At 34.8% G+C, this 27,136-nt stretch overlaps 1 protein-coding gene across 6 annotated transcripts in view; it reads right to left on the bottom strand.

The window, feature by feature from the left end:
* Fic (FIC domain protein adenylyltransferase) overlaps window positions 1-15,311 on the bottom strand; it is a 119,542-nt gene extending 104,231 nt beyond the window's left edge. For 2 of the 6 annotated variants that reach the window (XM_069828342.1, XM_069828344.1), the window contains exon 1: window positions 14,653-15,129. In XM_069828342.1, the coding sequence (XP_069684443.1) occupies window positions 14,653-14,986 (334 nt within the window). In that variant the 5' untranslated portion in view covers window positions 14,987-15,129. Of the gene's footprint in view, window positions 1-14,652; window positions 15,134-15,214 lie in introns of those variants that run through there. The other 4 variants (XM_069828340.1, XM_069828339.1, XM_069828341.1 and 1 more) reach the window with 4 other exon arrangements.
* Between the last annotated feature and the right edge of the window lie 11,825 nt (window positions 15,312-27,136).

The raw sequence follows: 27,136 nt of genomic DNA, 5'->3' as shown, positions 1-27,136 counted from the left end.
GATACAAGAGCTGTAAATTGTTACGGAAGTATGCTTAGTCTTACTACAGTTAGATGGGGTTACATTGCTTAGAATACACGTCTACTATTATTCTACTCCCTCTCTCTGTGTCAGTTATTGATTTTTGTGAAATATTGTATAGGAGTGTGTATGTAATATGAATGACCATAGTCGAAATAGTTGAACTGTATGATTCTATCTGGTGGTAATAACGAACTTTATGTTATTGTATGGAAAGGTTTGTTCTCTATGAAAATATATTCTCATGATACTGTGTAAATTATCGAGGAAACTGAATGGACGTTAATTTACACCGGAAAGTTGCAATTGGTGAGACATTGTGAAGCTAACATATATGACTGTATTGGATGGGAGTTAGTTGCAAGATTAGTTTCTATATATTTATTACATGTCACTTTATTGCAAGAGAACAATGAGGATAGAATCACTTTGTAGGAACATGGTTGGTAGTAGAGCTAGCAACTACGTGCAGATTGAATTCTTATTGTACTTTAATATCTTTTTCATTGTATCATGAGTATCTTGCTTACCATACATTAATTAATTTGTAGGCTATACTGTTATTTATTGTTCCATCATTTATATTGTTATCTTGTTATAAAATTGGTAGTTATTTAATCGCTTTCACTGTGCTAACTACATCTGATGCGGCAGCCGCAAAAGTATACTCCCCCCTCCCCCAGGAATGCGTTTCAAAATTTGCAAGGCTATTTCACTTCTACCCTGCATACAATGCTGTTAGATGTTGACAAGATAATTGCGGAATTGATATAATTGGGGAACTGATCCTTCCTGCGGTTAAGGATATTGCTAAAGTTATGTTCAGTGAAAAAGAAGAAAAGCAGTTAGATTTAATTTCCATGTTTAACAATACAGTGCATCGCCATATCAATGAAATGACTAGTGATGTAGAAAATCAATTGATCATGAGAACAAAAGATAGTAGATTTTTTGCATTACAAATTTATGAATCAATGGACATAGTTAATTCATCTCATCTCATTTATTTCATTACATATGAATGTCAGAGTACTATCAATGAAATTTTCTTTTCTGTGAGAACTTATTCACACATACAACAGCAGAATGTATTTTCAAAGTTCTTAATTCATATATGATTAAGCACAGCATGGGTGTCAAGCGATGTGGATGCCACAGTGGTGTTTTTGTGCGTGTTCGTAAGACCATGCCAAGTGATATGAAAAGTTTTCGATACTGCAGTTAAAGTGATAAACTTCATAAAAGTTCGTCTATTGAATGCGAGACTTTCTTCTGTGCTTTGCGAAGAAATTGATAGTGAACACAGCATCTCCTGCTTCACACAAAGTGCACTGGCTTTCAATGAGTAAAGTCCTTGTAAGACTTTTCGAACTTAGCCAAGAAGTTTTACTATGTTTTAATGATTGTAAGAATGAGTACATGGCTTTGTTTTTAGATAACAATTGGCTGCCAAATTGACTTATATGGCAGACATATTTTCCAAACTAAATGAACTCAATTTGTCCCTTCAAGGCCCAACCATCACTGTGTTCAAAGCTTATGATAACGTCAAGTCATTTCAGAAACAGATCAATTTGTGGTTAGAGTACGTCAAAAGTAATAATTTTTCTGCCTTTTCAACCTTAGATTATTTTCTAAGTGAGAATTATTTTTCCTTACCTTATGATTTTTGTGATTCTGTAGTATCCCATCTCTCTGCTCTCAATAATGAGATTGAAAGTTATTTTCCAGAAAATTACAGGAATTCAAAAAGATTCGAGACCAATTTTTATATTTCGAAAGTTCAAACTTGTCAGTGAAACTAAGAGAACAGTTGTATGATACTAGCTATGATTCTGACATTACAACTAAATTTTTATACTCAGATATAATAACAACTTTTTGGATATCATTAAGGCGTGAATATCCTGAACTTTCGAATGGGACATTAAAGTTGCTCATGCCGTTCACAACATCATCTCTTTGTGAAAAGCAATTTTCCTCTTTAGTTCAAGTGAAACAAAAGTACAGAAATAGACTTGATGCACGCTCTGATTTACGACTCAATTTACCTGCACTTGGAACCATTGCTCTAGAATATTCCATCTTCTACTATACAAACCAGTACATACTATAATATAATATGTCAATAAATGTATAATTAATTAGATATATATTATATTTAAATAGACTCCTACGGTGGCTGAGTGGTCTGACCTCCAGCCTGTCACGCAGGTGGCCCGGGTTCGAGTCCTGTCAAGTCTGAGAATTTTCATTGAAAAATTCATAGTGACACTTGTGGCGGACAAGAACGCAGTTTGGGTTTTTCTCGGAGTTTTCCCGTTTTTCCCCATATTAGGCATCTACATCATTTCTGACACCATTTCTCTATTTCGTAATCATTCCAAAGCATTCCTCGATTGCCAGCTGACGACGCACAGAGGGTGCTGGCCTAGGGACAAGGGGGGGGGGGGGGGGTTGCCTGCTCAAAACCTGGGAATGCAGCAAACCTTAGTGTAATCAGTCAGTACGAGTTTGAGAATGCACCTAGCTTGAGGGTGAGCGCAATAGGTCGTAACAGGTCGCAGTGCTGAGCCATAGTGCCCCTGCCCATAAATTCCATTACAATTCCATTCCATATTTAAATATATTTTACTGAAAGAGTAGGCTATAATTATTGCAGCAAACCATTTTGTTTCTAATAGTTTCAGTACTGGTAACCTAAATTTTCAAAGTCAAAATTCATTTTCTCTTAGGACAGGACGATAATTTCAACATGCAGTATAGAATTTTCTAAAGATTATTATTTTATTGGTCCTACAGAATATATTTGTTATGGTAACAATTAATATTGGAGGAGAAAAATTCGCTCCGGCGATCAAACTCGGGTCCTTAGTTCTACGTACCAAGCGCTAGGCTGAAGTCCAATCCACAGCACCGGATCGAACTCCCCTCCTCCAGTGTTTTTCCCTTTGTGGCCTGACTCCAAGTTGGGCATGTATGTTGACATTTTATTAATTGTTACCATAACAGATATATTCTGTAGGACCAATAAAATAATAATCTTTAGAAAATTCTTCTAGGAGCAGTGCATATTTCTGTACAGATTACTGTGGAATCCCGGCCAACAAGTCACTCAACTGAGTGTGCTCCTTGTATAATGGCAGTTGACTTAATAAAAACATACATACATGCCCAATTTGGAGTTAGGCCACAAAGGGAAAAACACTGGAGGAGGGGAGTTCGATCTGGTGCTGTGGATTGGACTTTGGCGTAGCTCAATGGTGAGAGCGCTTGGTACGTAGAACCAAGGACCCAGGTTTGATCCTGGCGCCACAGCGAATTTTTCTCCTTCAATATTAAATGCAGTATAGAGTTCAAGGGCTAAATTATGTTAAGAATTAGTAATTTTTCAACAATTGGCAATCATAGGATAGGCCTATATATTCCAAATCTTGAATTCTTTTCACAATACAGTCTATAAATCAATAAGTGAAAATGTTTATGCTCTTTAACTTAATTTAAAAATAATTTTAGAATATATTTATATTTAGAAATATTTATTTCAGATTGACCAATGTGGAGCTAAAAACTAAGCAGAAAGATGGTAGAAATGGCATAACAAGCTGAAAGAAGATGAAGAAAGGAATGCTAATTATAAAGCAAAGAAAGGAAACAAACATCAGAAACATGTACATTGAAAAAAAAAATGCAAGTGCTGCCGATCTTGAAAACCAAAGAAAAAAAGAAAGGGAGGAAAAATGAAAGCAAAGGGCACAAAAGAGAGTCAATTGAAGATTCTGCTAAGTTATCAAGTCTTATACACCTCAGACACTAGGATGTGCAGTATGTATAAGATCACCAGAGGAAAGAAATTAAAGTTTTGAAAGAAACGGAGTGAACTAATTTCTCAATCTACCCTCAAAGAACACAAATTATCAGATTCAAGTCGCAAAGATTCTTTTGAAGACCTAATAAACAAGATAGAAGATTTCTACCACAGAGATCATGTCAGTCAAATACTTCCAGGGAAGAAGGATGTAGTGAAAATAAAAGATAACAATGAGAAGAAAACCCTTCAAAAAAGATGTTTGGATTGCAATACCAAGGAAGTTTATGCCCTATTCAAACAGGAATATGGAGACAAAATTTTACAGCCTATGTCCAGTAGATGTCTTTGTAACTACTACATGAGACCATGAAGTTTGCTTATGCCGGTATCATGAAGATATTGACCTCCTCTTGAATGGGCTGAAAAAAGTAATGAAGTCAGAATCTTGCTTAAATAACACTAAGTCTATTGTAGAAGCTATATGTATTGCAATTCCTCTGAAGTATGTGATGACAGATGTAAAGATTGTGGTGTAGAACTTCTTTGTGACAAATTCATAGAATCTGTGACTGATGGAGAAACCAATGTCAACTTTTATCAATGGAATAAACAAGATGGTGCAAGTAGCATCATGAACTCCTGCAAAGTGTTACAAGAAATAGGTGTAACTGATACATTGGAAATCCTTTTACAAAAACTAACTCCATTTGCCCAGCATGTGTACAACTCTAAGCGACAACTTCGTGAATTCCAATACTACCTGAAAGAGACATTACCTGAAGGACATGTCATCATTCAATAAGTTTATGCTCAATCAAACATCTGAGGGAAATCATGCAGGCTCACTGGAACACAAATGCAGTTACAGTCTTCACTGCTGTATAGGGGTAAAGCTATAGTATTTGTGTGTTACATATGGGACATTTTGCAATACAGTTTCCTGAAATGGAATATAATTTACAATTTTTAAAAATATAGACTCGCATATAATTCAACAGAATGCTTTTCCTTACATTATATAACAAAGTCAGAAATTCAAAATCTCATTTCAGTGCAAAACAAAAACAAAAAATTAATACCTGTTATGAATGAGACAGTAGAAAATCAGCCTTATTAACTGGTTTATTTCCACTTCATTTTTTCTGAAATTACTTATAGTTAAAAATGCTTTTTGGTGCTCAGCATTACTTTACAATATATACTTAACGTGTGTTATCAGATCAAAGATTTTTCTTTACATGTTCCAATCACAAAAATATAATTTCTGAGAAGTGTAAGTCACGTATGGGACAAGTGTTTGGTTACATATGAGACACACTAGTATTAAGTTATCTGGTTACATATGGGACACACTAGTATTAAGTTATCCTATTCAACTTAACAACAATAACTAAAAGATTGTTTCATCATACGATGAAAGAGTAATGGAATCGTATGAAGACGCAGAATATCTGCATGGAAATATCATATGTACTTCGGTACATTAAATAATATAAATTAATTTCATCAGCTGGAAGTGCAAATATTGGCATTTATTTTATTCAGCCCTTCCACAAGCATTTCTATCTTTTCATGAGCACATGCATACATTATGAACTTTGCATGATGTTGGAAATGCTTCTCAGTGTTTTAAACATGGATAATCCTATTTTTAAATTATGGTCTTTTTTTAACAAACTGTATCCCTCTTGAATTTTCACGATTAAAATATACTTTTGTATTTGTTTCCGCTTTCATGATTCACGATTTTTCACAGAAACATATTCCTTCTTTCCTGGTCTTATTCTGCTTATGTCATTCCTTCTGTAGAATTGTATCACTTCACACTTTTATTCTTCACTTAGTGCAGTTTCTTTCTTTCCTTTAGATCACTTATCAAATAGAATTTAAGGTTTTCAGAAAGCATTTTTTACCTTTGAAGGTGACAGATTTTGAATGGTGTTGGAAAGAACATGAACTTGTTTTGTTGGAGATGTTTGAAAAAAAATTAAATTATAGTTTCTTAACAACGCTTGCAACTGCAGAGGTTATATCAGCGTTGCCGGTGTGCTGGAATTTTGTCCCGCAGGAGTTCTTTTACATGCCAGTAAATCTACTGACATGAGCCTGTCGCATTTAAACATGCTTAAATGCCATCAACCTGGGCCAGTATCGAACCCGCAACCTCGGGCATAGAAGGCCAGCACTATACCAACTACGCTACCGAGGCCGACATGTTGGAAGATTGCGTTCAACCCACTTGAATGCCTTGCCTATTACTTGTGGTAAAATCTTTGATGTTGATGCCTCTGTTATCTGAGACTGAGCACCTTGTAACTTTTTTCTCTTTCTTTGAACTCTCTTCCTCTCTCTTTCCCAAATTCTTTCTTGATCAATCTTTTTCTTATTCATTTACATCTCTTAAGTATTTCTATATACTCTCAATCTCTCTCCTTCTTTCTTTTTTTTTCACTTTCCTGAAGCTCTGCATTTTCTTAATTTTAATATTAATTTTTTTGCCTGTTTTCTCACTCTTTCCGCAACTGTCATAGGAGCCATACCTTACAAGTGGATAATAATGGCACACCATGAAGAGTATTACATCATATTGTATGCCTATATAACATTTACAATAAATTTTGTACCTATATATTTTTCCTTCTTAACCTCAAAATTATGTAACCAATATTTATGAATAAAAAAATAACTAACCAAACAAGTGAAACAAAAACTTTATTCACAAGTTAAATTATTATAATGATCAAAAGCACATTAGTTCAAGCAGGCCTACTAAAACCGTATAAGCAATGAAACTTATCTTTTTAATTATTAAGTTTTTTATGTATGGGCTACTAATTATATGTTGCTATAATGTATACCAAAGCCATAATAGGGGGTTGGCTTTTCCTCCATAATGCTGGCAACCTGACTACCTGATAAATTCTCAAATTTTACAGAACATATATTTCCCTAAAATGGAATTTCCTTAATATCTAAGGAAACAGTCCCATTAGTAACAGATTTTAAAATAAAATTTAATGCTATTTCATACCCCACATTTTTTATGTTAAAGTATTTTCAGTTACATTATAACACCATACTTTAAAAAATAAATACTAAAAATTTTTCTGCATTGATAACAAGGCACAAAGTTTAAAAATGTCGATTAATTTGTTACATATGGGACACCGTCTTCATTTTTAACAGAATACCACTAACTTTTAAATTGAATAAATCTTGTGAATATATGGTATGAAAGACTTTTTAAGTACATGTCTTTGAAAACATAGGTAGAAATATTTCAAATAAATTACTTAAAATTTAAGCCTTTTTAAACTTTGTACTATACGTAACACAAAATTACACCACTGGAAACATTTTCAAGCTCCCTTTCGAAATTCTGTACATTTTTGCAAACTTATTCATGGATCTAAGTAAAAGAGATTTTAAGCTTTAAAATGATGTCTTACACAATTGTCTTTCACTCATTTTATGTCTAGTCTCTTTTGAACAGAAATACTGTGGCTTCACCCATAAGTTACTACTATCGTGATCCTCCTGTAAATGATGATGTGTGTCAGTCTGCATTAATTTCTGACTGTCTTGTCCATGACAAAGTTCCTAGACGTGTACTTTCAACATGAATATTATTTCTCGTTTTGAATCACTAGAGAAATGTAAAATCAAATATGGTGCTGGGAGCCAGTTCAAAAACAAATCTATGTTCCTGCAACTAATTCATCACTAGAGTCCGGATTTGCATGTAATATTTATTGGTCCTAAAAATATGTACATAAATATGTAACTAAAAATCTCAAAATATATACTAAATATGTAATATCGAAAATACACAGGGAGTTCAAAATAAATTATTTATTTAAAAAAAATAGTTAAACTTAATTTCATACAAATTATGCATTTATATATTATGTTACGATGTAGGTTTTGGTGTGATTTTAAGTTAAGACGCACAATGTGCTACAAGATATTCCTCCATATTTCCAGAAACTGAATTTCCGTCGATAATTGGATAGTATGTTCTTATACACAGAATGATCTCTCGACATCGCATGAAGTTACTGGTGCATATTTAAACAAATAGATATGGCTGATAGAAATGTTTTTGGAGGGTCCCGTGTATTCCCGACAAAGATCTGGAGAACAGTAAATAAACTGGCATAACCCCAATTTCTTTCAAGGACTGCTTCTAATTTTTTCACTACTACAGGAGTAGTTGTTTTGTCCTGAATGCTGAAATTTGTACATATGTATCCCATTATGTACTGACTACATTGAGTTTAAAATAGCATATTTTTATAATTTCGTTTTAATTTATACAGAAATATTAATTTTCTTTGAAAAATATTTAATTAAACGACATTTGATATTGATATTAATTTCATGTAAAAATATGTTGGCCTAGTATTGTGCGAAATATCTAAAAATATGTAGTATTAAAACTAAGTATAATGATCTTAGTGGCCTAATTCGCCAACATTTTTCGTTTTGAGACAGACATTTATACAAGGGAAAAAATATGTAAGTACACAAAAATCCGGACTCTATTCATCACAAAGAAGACTTCGGTTTTCCTGCTGATTGGAGCTTCTTTGAAATGGCTCATGGTAAAGGAGCCTACTTTGGAACTTTTTATGTATTGTAATCTTCATCTTACGATGTTAATAATATGTTACATCAACGGACGTATATACGTCATCAAACATCGTAAGATGAAGATTACATTTGTAAAGTTTCTTTCAACCCATAAGCAGTGCTGACTAGATCAGACGCTATGGACAGTACTCTATAACAGAGTTGCCAGTATGAAAGAATAATTCCAAGCCTCTGGCATGAAACAAACTCGATAGCTCAGTGGTAGAGCGCCTGACCGGAGTACAGGAAGTCGCAGGTTCGATTCCCACTCGAGATTGTGAAATTTTTCTTTCATACCATGGCATGATTGTGACTATAATAATATTTAAATTCATTTTTATGTATTATTAGTAACAATGTTACACTATACCAAATGATTTATAGATATTGTTCTTTTAGCTATTATTTCCTGTATAATAACCCTTCTGAGTGTGTGTCCCTTCCCTAACAAAGTGCAGGCCTACATAGCTATTATCGAATGGACCCTCCACAACAACTAACCCACTGCCTACTAAGCCTACTTTAATTCCAATTCCTTGTGTAAATCACCAAACATGGTTTAAACACTGTCACAAAATAAAAAATCATATAGCCATTTTTCAGTATGTAACCTACTAAGGTGACTATCAATAAATATCCCTCTTTTACAAGATCTATCAAAGTAGCAATTTCTCTTCTTGGGATACAATTTAAAAAACTAAATATTATTCTATTATTCCTGATACGCAACTCTGATAAATATATGTATATATGTAAGTACACTGAATCTGTCCTTCCGAGAAAAATACATACCAAAAACTCTCGACTTTTGCTCCGCAAATGAAAATACTAAGAAAAAATTAGTGGAAAACATTGAAAAAAAAAAAAAAAAAAAAAAAAAAAAAAACTCCCACCTTTCGCAAGTAATTTCAAAACACAAAAAAATTCGCAAAAACAAAACACTTTAAATACAGATAACTTCAAAGCAGCATGCTTTCATACAGGGGCAGTGGCATTTCCTTTAAGGTTAGAGCCCAGTTTAGGTGTGTGTGTATTAATCGAAAATTAGGGGCTAGAAAATATTGAAAATAGGATGCATGTTTATATGACATTTTTTCGATTAATACACAAACACTTAAGTTAAAATGGTCTCTAACCTTAGAGAAATGCCACTGACCCTGTACGGAAGCACGCCCCTTCAAAGTTACATTTCAATTTATAATAACGATCAACTTAACATTCCTAAGCTAATAGTCTAACCCAGAGCAGTGTATATTAGAGAGTACCGCATTCTCGGCGGCGGCGGCCATATTTACTCCTTGCTCGGCACTGAAGCATTAGCAGTAATGCTAGAAGGAAGGTCATTAAAGGCGATATCATACATGTTGTTGTGGTTTATTGAATACAGGAGACAAGGATTAATAAACATTATTGTCATAGTGAAATGACTCATTAGAGATAACACTTTATTATTTATGTTATGTCCATTTCAATAGGGATAACATCAGCAATTTTCTGCTGCAATTCTCATACCAACACTTCGACTGGCAACATTAACAGATTGTTGTAGTGCATTTGCTATAACAGACAATTTTCTTAACAATAAATATATTCTAGTCCTAAAATACAGTGATAAGACGTTTTCAAAAATATTATAACATGTTGGGAACGTATGAGTTGAAGTGTTAATGAATAAAAACTTCAAATCCTTTAATTTCAACTAATTTTCTACCAACGTTTTACATTTTCTGCATATAGAATTATATCAAATACGAATTTACAAGGGTATACAAGTGACATTACCTTATACGACTTGAGAGTCACTAATGTGCTAATAAAATTTATAGATTCATCCCTGTTATCAGTTATTAGACATGAAAGACAGTTTTCACAAATATTATATAACATATTTTGTTTTATTTTGAACAAAACTGATCCCAACAAATAGTAAAGAGCTTGTTGTTCACTCAAGCCACTTTATATTTTCAGTTAAATTACAATTTAGCCTATATCAATTTCCTTTTACTAACATTCATCTTCACTAGACCTTTCTGTTTCGGATTTACTTACATCTGTAGGCCTACCTAGAAATTCAATTAATTGTTCAGAATCGCAAACTGCGTAATTTCCATGCTTCGTTTTTGAGAAAAACTGACAAATCGTAATGCAATTTTGAATTATTTTGCATCCGGGAATGGATTTATGGAACGGACAGTAGAAAATAAATTTTCTAACGCATCCTGCATGCATCTATCTGGCATAAGATATTTCAAGTTTGCTTTATTAAGACATTTTTCTTGAAAATCAAGAACTATTTTTGTTACCAATATTATACCAGTTTGCGATGGCTTCCAACGTCCCCTTTTGCCCATTTTGATGTTTTCAATTATAGATATTTTGTCATTACTTACTTATGGCTTTTAAGGAACCCGTACGTTCATTGCCGCCCTCACATAAGCCTGCCATCGATCCCTCTCCTGTGCAAGATTAATCCAGTTTCTTTCATCATATCCCACCTCCCTCAAATCCATTTTAATATTATCCTCCCATCTACGGCCTTCCCAAAGGTCTTTTTTCCTCTGGCTTCCCAACTAACACTCTATATGCATTTCTGGATTCGCCCATACGTGCTACAAGTCCTGCCCATCTCAAACATCTGGATTTAGTGTTCCTAATTATGTCAGGAGAAGAATACAATGCGTGCAGTTCTGTGTTGTGTAACTTTCTCCATTCTCCTGTGATTTCATCTCTCTTAGTCCCAAATATTTTCCTAATTACCTTATTCTCATACACTCTTAATCCTCCGCTGGACACGTTAAAAATGTTACGTGTATTGCCAAATGGGTCATGGGGTCTCAATAGACCTCACATGCCCAGCGAAGGGTTAATCCTGTTCCTCTCTCAAAGTGAGAGTCCAAGTTTCACAACCATACATATCAGATAATATAACTGTTTCATAAATTCTAACTTTCAGATTTTTTGATAGACTAGATGACAAAATCTTCTCAACCGAATAACAAACATTTCCCATATTTATTCTGCATTTCATTTCCTCATGAGTATCATTTATATTTGTTACTGATGCTCCAAGATATATGAATTTTTCTACCTCTTCGAAGGATAAATTTCCAATTTCATTTCCTCCCGAATGTCATTTATATTTGTTACTGATGCTCCAAGATATATGAATTTTTCTACCTCTTCGAAGGATAAATTTCCAATTTTTATATTTCTAGTTCGTATAATATTCTGGTCACGAGACATAATCATATACTTTGTCATTTCGAGATTTACTTCCAAATCTTTCGCTTTACTTGCTTGAAGTAAAATTCCCGTGTTTTCCCTAATAGTTTGTGGATATTCTCTTAGCATATTCATGTCATCCGCATAGACAATAAGCTGTAACCCGTTCAATTCCAAACCCTCTCTGTTATCCTGAACTTTCCTAATGGCATATTCTAGAGCAAAGTTAAGAAGTAAATGTGACAGTGCATCTCCTTGCTTTAGACCGCAGTGAAAATGTTATGTCGTTGGGAAAATTAATCATTGAAGTATATTCGTCTTGTTTGCGACTTAATGCTTATTTTGTATAACAACAATTGATTACACATTGATTAATTGCACAACAACACGGCATTCTTCAAGATAGCAATGGAATATCACACTATAAACCTGTGTTCCTATGCAAGTCTTACGTTGTATTGAGTCTCCGCAGGAGTAAATATGGCCGCCGTGTCGGCATTTGCCGGATCAAAAGAATGCGGTACTCTCAAATATACACTGCTCTTCTTCTTCTTTGGCACTACGGCCCTTGTAGTCTAGCCTTGGCCTCCCTTAGGATCTTGGTCCATTCCTGTCAAACCAGAGCCTTCTGCCTCCATCTTCTCACGCCTAGAGTCCTTAAATTGTCCTCCACTCCATCCAACCATCTTAGTTTCTGTCTGCCAATATTGCGCCTGCCTTCTGGTTTTGTGTTTAGAATCTTTTTTGGTATTCTCTGATCATTCATCCTGATTACATGTCCTAACCATTCCAACCTACGGGCTTTGATTTCAGCAACAATATCTGGAGATTTATATTGAGTTTTCAGTTCTGTATTATATCTAATTCTCCAGTGCCCATTCTCATATTTAGGACCATAGATTTTCCTTAGAAATTTTCTTTCCCATGTCATCAGTTGTTGTTCCATTTTCTTCGACAGAGTCCAAGTTTCACTGCCATAAAGCACAATTGGTCTTACGACTGTTTTATATAATGTAAGTTTTGCTTTTTTACTTACGCATCTTGCTCTCAAAGTTTTGTTAAGGGCTCTCAGGCATCTATTTCCCCCAGCAATTTTTTGCCTCATATCCGCATCTGCAGTGTTTTCTTGGGTAATTAGAACTCCTAAATATTTAAAAGAATCTACTTCCTCATATTTCTGTCCATTTATTATAATATCTTTATTACAAACGCCACTTGGTCTTATGTTTCTCATATATTTAGTTTTCTCTTTATTAATTTTTAACCCCATGTGCTCTGCTTCTATTTGAATTTGGGTTACTATTTCATTTAGCACTCCAAGAGATCTACTCATGACCACAATATCATCCGCATAAGGCCATGCACTGTCTGGTCCTATTAAATATGGTATCATTAAAATTGATGTCAATGTTCCTAATGACTTTTTCAAGGCCGATATTAAACAGAATTGTAGATGAAGAGTCTCCTTGCCTCACCCCATTTACTGTTAAGAATTTATCAGATAGTTTTGTTTGTATCTTTACCTTATTATATGTTTTGGAAAGGGTTATTTTTGTTAAATTTACCAATTTGGTAATATACACTGCTCTGGTCTAATCTAACGTAACCTAACCTTATATCAACGACGAAACAGTTCAGTAAATAGCAAACTATGATCACTTACCAGAACCTGTAGCCCACTTATAGATAATTACCCCAACGTTTTCTTATGATTAACATACTGTAAGCCTTTTTATGCTCTAAAGGGAAAGTCTTCTGTGCCCTAGACCTCTACTTCAGGAAGATGGTGGCCTGGCAGATGTTTACTACATATTACCATGATACCAATTACTTGTCAAATTGATCTACTGTCAGTGAAACATACCCCTCCTCCTCTTTCAGTGACAGATGATGAGATCTTAAATAAGTGACAGTTGACCCGACCCACTTCCAGTAACAGTCCCCCTGCCAGTGACAAGTATTACTGATATTGCAAATTTGGTATTTTCTACTGAGATTAGGCACAATTCAATCCAGGAATTTCACACCTTTATACGAAAAAATAAAATAGCCGGTGATTAGCACTTAGCAAGGGACCACCAGTCTTTTACAAGGTATGTGACAAGGTTAGTGGGTTAGTTGAGAGAACATCTAAGTGATGTGTGGCCGAGGAATATATGAAAAGATTTCAATGATTTAAGATCCTCGGTCTCACGTCACTTAGATATCCCCTCAACTAATTCATTAACCTTGTCACATACATTGTAAAATACCAGCAGTCCCTTGCTAATTAGAGTCTATTTTATTTTTTCGTGTAAGTGTGTGAAATTCTTGGATTTAATTGTGCCTAATCTCAGCTTTTGCACTCAGCAGGTTAGAAAATGCCGGTGGCATTTGCAATTATGATCGAAGTCCAGAATCTAGTCCCACTTACTAACACAGATGTCAGAAAAATGTTATAGGCCTACCATCATTTACGAATGATATATTTATTTTAAAACGTTAGCCTACAAAACAGAACTGCACGCATTGTATTCGTCACCTAACATAATTAGAAATATTAAATCCAGACGTTTGAGAAGGGCAGGGCATGCAGCACATGTGTATGGACGAATCTAGAAATGTTAGTTGGAAGGCCGGAGGGAAAAAGACCTTTGGGGGAAAATTTTAGAACACGGATTGCACCTACCAAATTATGTCTTAAAATACTAAAAAGAGCAGATTTGGGATAAACACCAGAACATGGATTGCACCCTTTCCCTCTTACTTCAAAATTCCAACCTTGTGCACACAAAATAAATTATTGGCACTGAAAAGTGCCTTTTCGTAAATATAATGATGCGTATTCGACAAACGCAGACAAATCTGGGTAAAATTTTAGAACACGGATTGCACCTACCAAATTATGTCTTAAAATAGTAAAAAGATCAGTAAACACATAGCTATTTTAAGTAAAATAATGTCCGTTCTAAAACAATTCTGCTCACCTGTTTTTTCTTTATGTATATTTTTCGAAACGTCGGTTCTGCGTATTACCAAACCTAAAGTTCCTTCATCTGCGACATTGATATGACAGTCGTCTGGAAGAGGAGAAAACGCTTTCTGGTGTTGTCCGAGTATTGTATATTTTTTCATATCATGTTGTGCTTTTAAATATTCCGATATAAATGTAATTGCCACAGCAAATATAACACCAGAAAGAAATATAGTAAAAAATGTAATTCTGTTCATTTCGTCTCTAGAAGCCCAACCGTAATACGAGACATTAAATATTAAGCTTTTGGCGGATTTACCCCGTTCAATACACCAACCTACAATCATTTTGTACAAAAATCAGACTAAAAGCACAACTGTCATTACATCACTGCACCTCTAACAACCGCCATATTTAAAACACTTGATAACTACCAGTGTCGCCAATCGTACAAAAATTTTCCAACTAAAAATGCAGTCAAAAGCAACTAAAATCATATGATAAACAATTACAATTAATTTTTCAGCAATTATCATCCAAAGCAATACAGTCATGTTATTAAAACTATGTATTACATAATTAAATATATGTTCTTAGTCCTCATAAATATCAATGGTTAGCAAATCACTTCAGTGACTTCCAATGGCGCACACAGATATTTCTCTTGGGGGTTGTCCAACAAAGAATAGTAGACTGTGAAAGAATGTTAAGTTACACCACGGCCGACTTGATGTTACCTTCGCTTTTTTGTATACGGCCTTGACAATAGTAAAGGAGAAGCGTAGCGAGCACATCAAGTCGGCCGTGGTTACACAAATGCACACACACACACACACACACACACACACACAATCTTCTATTTTTTTTTTACAAAACAAAGTCCAGTCTTCTTGGCTTTTTCTTTAGTTCGTTAAGAACATCTGCGGAGAAACTGCGATATCACGATGGATGTGACATAAAAAGTGTTATGTACGGTACATGTACGTGAATCATTTCGATGAAATTATAGATAACGAGTCCGGACCCGATGGACCCCCCCCCCCCCCGCCCCTTGGTGCACCCATGGTGACTACCATAGTTTGAGATAGTGGAGCAGCAAAATTGAAACTGTAGTCCGCGATGAATTCAGGCGGTTCGGGAGGGGGAATCTCCCCCCGGATTCCAGAATGTCCCCCACTTACGGAGATTTCAGACTTTTCTTTAGCTAAAAAATCTATTTTGTATGATGTTATATTTCAATTTTGCTATGACTACCGAAATCCCAGAGCAAAGGCTTTTTTTGTTTAGAAATACACGATAGATAGATAGATAGATAGATAGATAGATAGATAGATAGATAGATAGATAGATAGATAGATAGATAGATAGATAGATAGATAGATAGACCTATCTGTTGATTGAATGACGAACAGGCTTTTAGTGAAAGGAAAATCTGTGAACCATAACTCTATTTGTTGCCTTCATCTACTACGGTCTTTTTTTGCTTGGTTATTTAACGACGCTGTATCAACTACTAGGTTATTTAGTGCCGACGGCATTGGTGATAGCGAAATGGTATTTGACGAGATGAGGCCGAGAATTCGCAATAGATTACCTGACATTCATCTTACGGTTGGGGAAAACTTCGGAAAAAACCCAACCAGGTAATCAGCGCCTAGCGGGAATGGAACCCACGCCCAAGTGCCTCCGGTTCGGGAGGCAAGTGGTTAGCCGACTGAACTACGCAGGTGGCTCTCTAATGCTGTTAGTGGTGAATTAATCAATAAAACTGTTGGACACGAAATCAAACATAAAGAACGATGGGAAACTAAATTTCACTATGTTTCATATAACAGTATTAACATTTTTTAGTTAATGCCTTTACTTAACATTTAATACCGATAATAATTAAAATAATTAATATAAACAAATTAAAGCTGTTTGTTTAGGACAGAGGCGTATGCCAGAGGGGGTTTCTGAGTTTGAACCCACCCCTTGAGCTTAAAAAAGGAGACATATTTAGATTTGAGTACTTTTTTATACATAATCATTTTCCCTTCTCTAATTTTTCACTGTCAGAGTAACAAAATAAATTTCGACATAAGGCATAGTTCTTCTACTCATCCTTCAATATAATCCTTGGTGCTGTGGCAGTCTCGAATTATAACAATGCTATCTTTATTATAGACCTACCATCTACTTATCACATACAAACAACTGTTAACTAAATATAATAGCTATATACAGCAGTGGCGGCTCGTGATCATTTTTGTTGGTGGGGGCCAGATATTTCACTAATTTTGCGATATGCGTTAAATAATGCACCAAGATTTTTTATTTCATTTTAGTTAATTGTTTCTACTTAAAATAATACAACTAAAACTACCACCTACATAATAACACAAATTCAACATTAAAGTCATCAATTTGCATAATTATTTATAAAGAAGATGTGCTCGCCTGTCCTTTCTGGCAAACTTGTCACATGACCCTGTTCTTATGTTTGGGATTTGATGGAGATGCTCCTTAAGAATAAAAAAGAAAGCCAACGAATTCAGCCTATCTTGACCCATGGTGTTTCTGAGAAAGGTTTTTTATCCTATTTAATGTGCTGAAACTCCGTTCTAACTCAGCTGTTGAAACAGGTGTTGTTAGTGCGATTCGAAGGGCTTTTCCCACTTCAGAGAATGAATCTTCAAAGGAGTAATTCATTAAAAAAACGATCAAATCACACACAGAGGAAATGTCTCTAAATGTATCATTTCGATAGATCACTAATTAGATCATTAATACATTTTTCTTTCGAAATTAAAGGACTGTATTTTTTTATGAAAACATTAGCTTGGTCGGTGGAGAACTTATCTCTGTATGAAGCAAATTCCTTTGGATCAAGTGTATTAAAGCTGTCAAATATATTATGTGATTGCAGGAAACGTCAACTCAATTGGTTGATAATGATATCGCATATTTCTTTGGCATCTGCTGACAGGTTTACTTGCCTACTGAGTTTCAGTCTTTTTTCTTGGAGGAAAAGAATGTTCTTCTTCATCATCGACATTTATTTCATATCTGTTAGTGTTCTCTCTTATTTCCATTACAGCTGACTCTATAATTATCAACATGTTTCATCAAGTCATAAAAGAAATTTAGAAAAACAAAAATTCATTATTATTTAACATTTTTTTAGGACAAAAGTTTCTCTCACTGTCATATCATCCATTCATTTGAGTCATCTCTCTCTTCAATCCTTTCGAAGCATTTCAATAGCTCCGCTTTATTTCCCTTAATGGAGGATACAACTCGGGACTGAAAGTTCCAACATATTGCTGAAATGGTTGGTATGCGCTTATTACTGCACACAGATCGCAGTAGGTCACTGCGTTAGAAAAAGTGTAAAAAAAAAACAACTTCACTGATTTAATGCGTTATGAACATGTATTTTTTTTTTTATACATCTTGATTACACAACTTTTAACACTGTATCACTTCGGAATATGTATGGTAAGACTTTCCTGTGTTAAATTTCAACGCACCTCGTTTATGTTTCGACCTATTTATGGGTCATCTTCAGAACTGGTCGTTGTTGGTCTTGGCGCCTCTTGTTGTGTTTCCTGTGAGGGTGTGTTCGTGTGGTATAGTGTAGAGTCAAAGAGTGTGTGTGTGTGTGTGTTTTGAAGTTGAGTTGTGTATTGAGAATTTCGTTGGGGTGTGTTTTCGTGTGTCTGTATATTTCATATTGTTCTAGTGTGTTTAGTTTCCGGCTTTTTGGTTGGATGTGTAGTATTTCCATGTCTGTGTTGATGTCTCTGTGGGTGTGGTTAGCATTTGTGATGTGTTCTGCATATGTGGAGGTGTTTTGCAATTTTGTTATGGCTGTAATGTGTTCTTTGTAACGTGTTTCAAACGATCTGCCTGTCTGTCCTATGTAGAAGTTGTTGCAGATGTTACATTTGAGTTTGTATACGCCTATGTGGTTGTATTTTTTTGTTTGTGTGTTGAGATGTTTTTGTAGAGTGTTATTTGTTCTGTATGCGATGTTGTAATTTAATTTCTTGATGAGGTTGCAATCTTATGTGTGCTTTTGTTTTCGTATGTTAGTGTGATGTATTTTTTGTGTTCTTGTGTTTGTGTTGTATTCTTATGTTTTTGTGATTTTGTTTTGTCTTACATATTATGTTGTCTATTATGTTAGGGTTGTATCCGTTTTCTTGTGCTATGTATTTGATTGTGTTTAGTTCTTCGTTGTAATCTTGTTGGTTCATTGGTATGTTGAATAGTCTGTGTACCATTGTTCGGAATGCAGCTTGTTTGTGTTGTGTGGGGTGGTTGGATGTGTTGTATATGTGTGTTGTTGTGGGTTTCCTGTATACTTTGAATGTGTGTTTGTTGTCTACTTCTGTTATTGTGATGTCTAGAAAATTTATGGATTTGTTGTTTTCAATTTCTAATGTGTAGTGTAGCTTTGGATGTATTTTGTTTGTGTTGATGTAGGTTTTGGAGCTGTCTTTTGTTTCCTTTGTATAGTATTAGTATGCCATCTACGTATCTGTGCCAATATATGATGTCTGCGTGTTTGTTGTTGTCTTTGTTTAGTATGTATGTCTGTTCTATGTGGTGTTAGAATATTTCTGCTAGTATGCTGGAAATGGGTGATCCCATGGGTAGGCCTTCGGTTTGTGTGTAATATTTGTTATTGTATGTGAAGTAGATATTGAGCGGTACCTACTTGGGAATGGGCAGATAAGGCTCAAAGGTGTAGAGAAACCAGCTCATCTAGGGGAGGATACCCCAAAATCAAATCAGGGGTAGACTGGACTCTGTAACCGTAGTGAAGGCAACCAGTCTAGGGGACGGAAACCCCAAAATCAAATGACCTGGTCCTCCAGGTTGGGGGCTGAAACGTGAGGCTGACAACCTCACTTTTGTAAAAAAAATTTTACCGTTGAGAAACCTAAAGAATGCAGCCGGATGGATTTACGGAAACGACCTGGCAAACGTAAAATGGACATGAATTTGGCTACATGGAATGTAAGAAGCTTATACCGAACTGGAGCATTAAGAAACTTACCGTTACACCAGTTGTATATTGATTTTAAACAAGCATTTGATACAATAAATAGGAATTATATATTTGATGCAATGGCAGAATTTGGAATCCCTAGAAAGTTAATTGCCTTAACCAAGATGACCTTAATGAATACACAAAATGAAGTTAAAATACAGAATAAATTATCAGAAAAGTTCATAACTCATAATGGAATTAGACAGGGTGACTCCTTATCAACACTCTTATTTAATATTGGTCTAGAGCGAGTTATTAGAAAGATTGCCATTAATCCAGGGGGAACCATATTTAATAGAATGTTTCAATACTTTGCTTTTGCTGATGATGTAGCTGTATTTGCACGGAATGTGTCATCCTTAGATGATGTCCTCAAACAGATACATAATGAGACAAATGCTTCAAATTTAAATATTAACAGAACAAAGACAAAGTATATGAATAACATAACCACGCGAGACAATACTGTAAAAACTGTTGTCTTAAATGAGGTTACTTTTAAGAAAGTGTCAAGGTTCCGATATCTCGGCTCGATAGTCACTGAGGATAACAACATATTAACTGAGATCAAGGATAAAATAGCCATTGGTAATCGACGCCTCAGAGCATTAGATAAAATTATAAGAACCAGATATATTTAAAAAAAATGAAGGTGAGGATTTATAAAATAATTATTAAACCTACGGTGACTTTTGGAAGCGAAACCTGGACTCTACCTGAACGAGCAATAACCATCTTAAATACGTGGGAAAGGAAAATTTTAAGAAAAATTTATGGCCCTATTTATGATAAGGGAGAGTGAAGAATTAGGACCAATTCTGAACTACAAAAACTATATAAAGATCCAAGTATTGTCACTGATATAAAAATTAGACGGCTGGAGTGGCTGGGCCACATTATCAGAATGGACAATAATAATATTCCTAAAAGATTACTAGATGCCACGCTAAGTGGTAAAAGAAGAGCAGGAAGACCTAAACTACGATGGTTGGATGATGTTCAGGATGATCTAGTTAAAGCAGGAATTAAGAGATGGAGACGGAGAGCCCTAGAGAGGGAAGATTGGGCTGCAATTCTTAAGGAGGTCAAGGCTAAACTAAAAAGGCTGTATGACCACAGATGATGATGATGATGATGAAGATGATGTGAAGTAGATTTGTTTTGTGATGATGTCTGTAGTGTGGATTATTTCTTTAATGTGTTCTTGTGGTGTGTTGTTGTTTTTGAGCATTTGTTCTAGTAACTGCAGTGTATCTTTTATGGGTATGTTTGTGTATCGGTTAGTTATGTCGAAAGTTGCTAATGTTGTACTGTGTGGAATATGTTTGTCTTTTATTCTATTCACTATGTCTATGTTGTTTCTTATTGTTGTTTGTTTTTCGAATTTTATGTTGTTCCTTATGGTTTTGTCCATGTACACACAACTCAGCTTCAAAACACACACACTCTTTGACTCTACACTATACCACACGAACGCATCCTTACAGGAAACAGAACAAGAGACGCCAAGACCAACAACGACCAGTTCTGAAGATGACCCATAAATAGGTCGAAACATGTAAACGAGGTACGTTGAAATTTAACACAGGAAAGTCTTACCATAGATATTCCGATGTATTTTTTATAACTAAACTAGCCGTACCCGTGCGCTTCGCTGCACCTGTTAGAAATAAATATAAAGTAATTACATAATTAAAATAGGACGTTTGATCCAGGGAACAACTTTTACAACAACGCAAGATAATCTGCTTCGCTCATTACCCAATTTTTTTTGCATTGCATTTATTCCGTATATATTTTATGTATTTTAATACGATTCAATTGAGCATAGTTAAAATTTGAATTATAAAATAATGGATTGAAAGCTAACGTACTATTATTATTACTATTACTAAATCAATACACTCTCGTTGTTCGTTAATTCTCTGAGATTAAAATGAGTGTACATAAATATTATTTTAAGAAATACAGAAATCGAATGTACAAAATAGCCTATCAAATTTTCTGTGCATAGGAAGCTATTTTAATCTTACCTGTCCTCGAATTACTCAGACGTTACTGTAATAACATTATAGCATTATGTCCATCTAGAGAAACTACACTTTCCAATGGTGAAATAATAATTAATTATACAAATCGGTTAATTTAGCTTCTGATATTACTTCATACAAACACAGAAAGATTCTCTGTAGGCCATGTTTAATAGCTTTCGATTGTTGATGTCCAAGGCCCCTGTTTCGATTGTTGTTGTCCAAGGCCCCTTATAGACGAAGTCATTTGTTCTTAATTCATTGCACCGTCTTAGATGGCGTTATTTTAATTTTAAAACTCATTTATCTCATTAAATATCAGTCCTATCAAAATTTTGTAGAGAATAAAACTTATCGGAAATCATTTTTAAAGAAACTTTTGTTATGTAACATTTTTCACAAGAATCAATAATAAGCGAGATATTTCGATTTATTTAATTCAGGCCCCCTTATAACCCCCCTTTTAAATAAAGTATTTTGAATGCCATATAGCCTGAAATCTAAGTTACAACGAACTTAATTTATATTCTAATTTTCATATAAATCGGTTCAGCCATTATCGCGTGAAAAGGTAACAAACATACAGACAGACAGAAAAACAAAAATTTAAAAAATGCGATTTTCGGTTTCAGGGTGGTTAATTATATATGTTAGGACCAATTATTTTTGGAAAATCGAAAATTACTAGAAAAATTTCGGCTACAGATTTATTATTAGTATAGATTAAGTTGGTGGGCGTAGCAGTGAACAAATTTTGCATAAGGAAATTTTTCTGCATCAAAGTCTGGACCCCACCCTGGTTTCCACTCATTACTGCAGCACCATCATCAATGGCGTAGCCAGACTAATTATTTTGGGTGAGCCAGATATGCAGAGTTTATAAAGTACCTGACAATGCCGTCGGAAGTCTTATTTGATAACATGCAAAATTATGATAAACAATCATGCAAGTCATACTTATACAAACGCTTCATAAGCTGAACTGGAGCTGTCGAGATTTCCTAGCAATGAATCTGTTGACCACTGATGATGGGTCCTTCAACAAATTCCAACTTTTCTTCCTCTCGATGGATAAAATTGCTAGATTACAAAACCTTGTGCTTGATATGGTTGTTCTGGTGTAAGTTTTTATTCGTCATGATGCGAATGCAGTTGTTAAGGGACAGAGCAGTAGGCCTATAATTTGTAAAACTTGGAGTAGTTCCTGGAATGCCAAACCCATGCTTATGTTCTGTAGTTTAGAATATGGGTCACACACATGTTTTGATTTAAATTCATTGATTTCACGAGGGAACAATGTTTCTCTTGAAGTTCCTTGTTTACGTTTAACACAAAATTTGAAGATCCATACAAATCAGCTAGTTCTCGCAACGTCTTGATGTTCATGAAATCAGAAGACTTTGGATCACAAACTGATACTGCTTCACAGAAAACAGAATTTTCTTCAAATAGTCTTTTTCATTTCTGATATGACATTATCAAGTATATAAACTTGCTATCAGCAAAACCTTATCTTATTGCTCTGTATCGGAACTCTTCAGTGCAGCACCGCCGTCATCAGTAAAGAAATGGTCTGTTACCAGAGATTGAGGTGGTCGATGATTTCTTTTTTCTTGTGCAGAGACACTGATTCCGAAAACTTCTGTCATACAAACAGCACTGGAATAAAATTCTTTGAATTTTTCTTCGTTTCGGAGATTTGAAAAGTTTTCTGTCATTGTCTTAATGAGGGACGAACATTTACTAATATCCATTTTTGAAGACTGAAGTGCTTCCGATAATGAATTTACAAGAACGTCTAAATATACCAAATAAAATAACGTGTCAAATTTTTCTAACTGATGTAACAATTAAGTATTCTCCACAGTTTCCTTCTTTTTATCGCTACCAGATAGTTTTTTTTTTCAGCCCAACCTAACACAGTTAAATTGGCTCTTGAAAAAATAAACGCATTTTAGACTTATCTTAATTCTATCGATTGTAATTATTGCTCTGGATCCATGGTTTATTATTAATGTTGAGTTTTTTCCTAAAAAAAAACTAAAAAATTCTCCAATTTTTTGGATAGGCCTGGGCCCACCTGGCCCACCCACTGGCTACGCCACCGACCTATGCTTGAGCTATGAGTTTATTTTCTAAATTGAAAGGTTTAGACTTTGTTTTAGAACCTCGCTCAGACCGTTAGCTGTGCGGCTGTTCACAAAACAAGTATCTACGACAATTTGCTTCCGTCAGTCTGGCCACAGTATAGAGAACATACTGTGGTCTTGCGGGCCAGCTTTGAATGGTCCACAACGAAGCATATTATATTCGTAACGGTAACTTCGTAACATTTCGTGAATTTCCGTCCTAGCGAATGCGACATTGTACGCCGCGCACCATGGCATTTGAGCGCTAAAGTGATTCAAGTTATGGGGCCCTTTGACGCGGCCCCAAGCTCACTATCGAACAAATGAGTACCGTGGCGTTAAAGCAAGGCTTCTATACTCTCAATAGGTTATCTCGTTTTTCATTAGCCAATCAAATAGCTGGGTGACTGATGACGCGCGAAGAGTCCATGCTGATTGGTCCTTTATTTTCAAATTGATAAGCGTGCATTATAAACATAATCGCCTCAAATAAAACATTACAAGGAATATAAACCAAGTGTGTAGGCCTAAGTATCATGGAATAAAATAAATACGTTGAAAGTGTTTATACAGTGTATATAAAAGCTGTACTTACACTTGTCACTGCATTATTTTTCTGTATTTCTTAACAATTCGTCTGCTCTCAGTGTCTGCCTCCGTTTTCGTCTGCTAGTTTCCAAGCTTGTGTTCACATCGTTGCTTATGAGATTACACAAGCTGGCGCATAGCACGATCGAGAGTAGGTCTCTGTGAGTCATGACAATTTCTGCCGCTAGGTTCGCCTCGCTGCCCTAAGAAATGATGAATAGTACCATTACAAAGCATTGTGTATCGTGAAAATAGTTCGATTAATTGTGCATTACTGATTGAGTACGAATATTATAAATATGCCAAGCATATTACAGTGTTATTTGAAGTTTGTTCAGCTAAGTTATATTCGAAAATTGTCTGTGTTTTGCTATGTGAAGAACTCAGTACCAACAGGTCGTATCTTTATAGCTTGCTTTTTAAATTACATATTGTCTGTCTTAGTTTTCCAATAAGCTGATTTTGTTTCCGAATTGTCCTAGTAATTTTTTTACGTTGTAATGTAATGGCTTTGGGAATTTTTTTACTTTCAATTGAGCACTGTGTGGCTATAGTTTTTTTATGTGCTTCATAGATTTCTTCAATTGAAACATTTGCTTCATTGAAAGCTGATGTACTATATTCAACATTGGGTTTATTTTTCTTAGCAGGATGGATGTTATTCACCACTTCTGTTATCCTTCTTTAGTTGCGTCTACTTATGTTTGAAACATTTTGTTTATGTTTCGGAAAATCATCAAAGACGGATGGTACCACATTAGGAAGCAAACGTTTTAATGTTGTGCCAATGCTAAAATCAGCTTCTTTGAAATGTCTGCTGCAGACACGCGATTTCTTGTTTGGCGTCCAAAGAGTCCTTGGTTTGTCCCCTTCGCGAGAAATGGCTACACACCACTTCTTTCTTAGTTCTTCATCTTGTGGAAAACAACGAAACGAAAAATCACATTCTTTATTCTGGTTCGATTTGCACAATGGCACACAGCAGTAAACCATTTCATTCACACAAATTACAGACTAACTTCCTAATTTGATAAATGCTAATTCAAAATATATTTACACGCCCTAAAATACTACAGCGTTTACTATTACTATGCTCAATAGATTAATCAGTAGGCCTATAGAAATGTTTTCACCACTGCAAGAAAAAATCGCGCAATAATTATACTTCTCAGTTATTGTGACGTTCGTATTTTTTTTAAAGAGCGGGAAAAGTTAGGCCTTCTTGCAAATGCTTAATTATGAATTCAAGGAAATTAAAGATAATGCAGTACCTTAATTAGTTGCAATATCTTATTTAATAACAATATTAATAATATTAGGTGAAAAGGGTAGGCTATAGTGCGTATATGTAAGATGTCAAGTTAATTTATTTCCGGAAATGTTTGGTGTATGAACTGAAGTACAGAGCAGACAGTCCCTCAATTTATATGTAATATGTTTTAATATCAAGAATGAATATAATTGAGGAGTACAAGTTTGTAAATTACGTCTATTGTCCATAAAATATTGTACGAAGCATTTAATAAGCAATGGTGAGTCCTTTAAATGTCCCAAATGTCAATGTCATTTAAGTGTTCTGCTATGAATATTTAGGGCAGAACAGCGCTCCGAGCGGCGGAATTGGCATTACGAGGGAACCACTTCAGACTCGTTTTTCAAGCGCTATGCGCCAGCTTGTGTAATCTCGTAAGCAACGGTTCACATACTAGAGTCGTATAAAGAACCTAGTTTTGACTGTACAATAAACAATAAAAATTTCACGTGGAACGTTATGTACGAATATTGCCACATATTCTTTGGTTCTTTTTATAATATTCAGCCCCTTTTTAATCGTGTTCTTGCCATGAAACTCATTGTAGAATTTTTCATTATTATTGAAATTACTTAGCCATGCCGGTGATGACATGGTTAAACCTTCAAAAGAAAGAATGATGTACTAAAATTTAAAGAGATCCAAGATGGTAGTGGTTTTGTTTTAAATGTATGTTTATAAAACATCTAACATTGATTGCTTTAATATCTCATTTTAAAGTTTGAAAAAAGGGGCATGTACCGGTAATGAAATGTCAACAACACGTTCACTTACAATAAAATTATAACTCAACAATGAATTGTCACTTGAGGCTATTATGATTAACCCGCTGATTATGCCATAATGACAAAATCTCATAAATCGTTAATATAAAATCAATATAATGAGAATTATAGTGAAAAAACATCATTGGTATCAGTCGTTAACCCTCCACCCCTTTGGTATGCAACTGTTAGTATAAGTAGCATGATTACAAAAGAAAGAAAATAATTTGTAGGTTAACATAGATGAATCTAATCTAATTATACAAAGCTGGTATTAACATAGGCTACTTATATAGGCCTATGTGATTTATTAAACTTACCTGTAGGCTTTAACATTCTCGGTCGTTTCGGCTTTATTTTCATTCATGCTGCTCGAAAATCAGAAACAAAATCGTAATCTTTAAAATGATCAGAGCATACTCTGCTTGAAATGGCTGGAGAGGGCGTCCTGCGCGTATAAGACTCTAAATCGGCCTCTGGCTCAAAGCCAGAAATGTCAATAAACAACAACAACTCTGCTTGTATCAAGATTGAATTTATCCTGTCTTTTGCATGCAATTACTCATTTTTTTCTAATTCCTAAATCTTTAGGATTGGTAAAGAAAGACAGCTCTTTATTTTTATCGTGAGAAT

The sequence above is a fragment of the Periplaneta americana genome, chromosome 6 (assembly GCF_040183065.1).
Source record: "Periplaneta americana isolate PAMFEO1 chromosome 6, P.americana_PAMFEO1_priV1, whole genome shotgun sequence".
NCBI lineage: Eukaryota > Metazoa > Arthropoda > Insecta > Blattodea > Blattidae > Periplaneta > Periplaneta americana.
The sequence above is the reverse complement of the archived record's forward strand: the minus strand, read 5'-3'. Positions and strand labels throughout refer to the sequence as shown.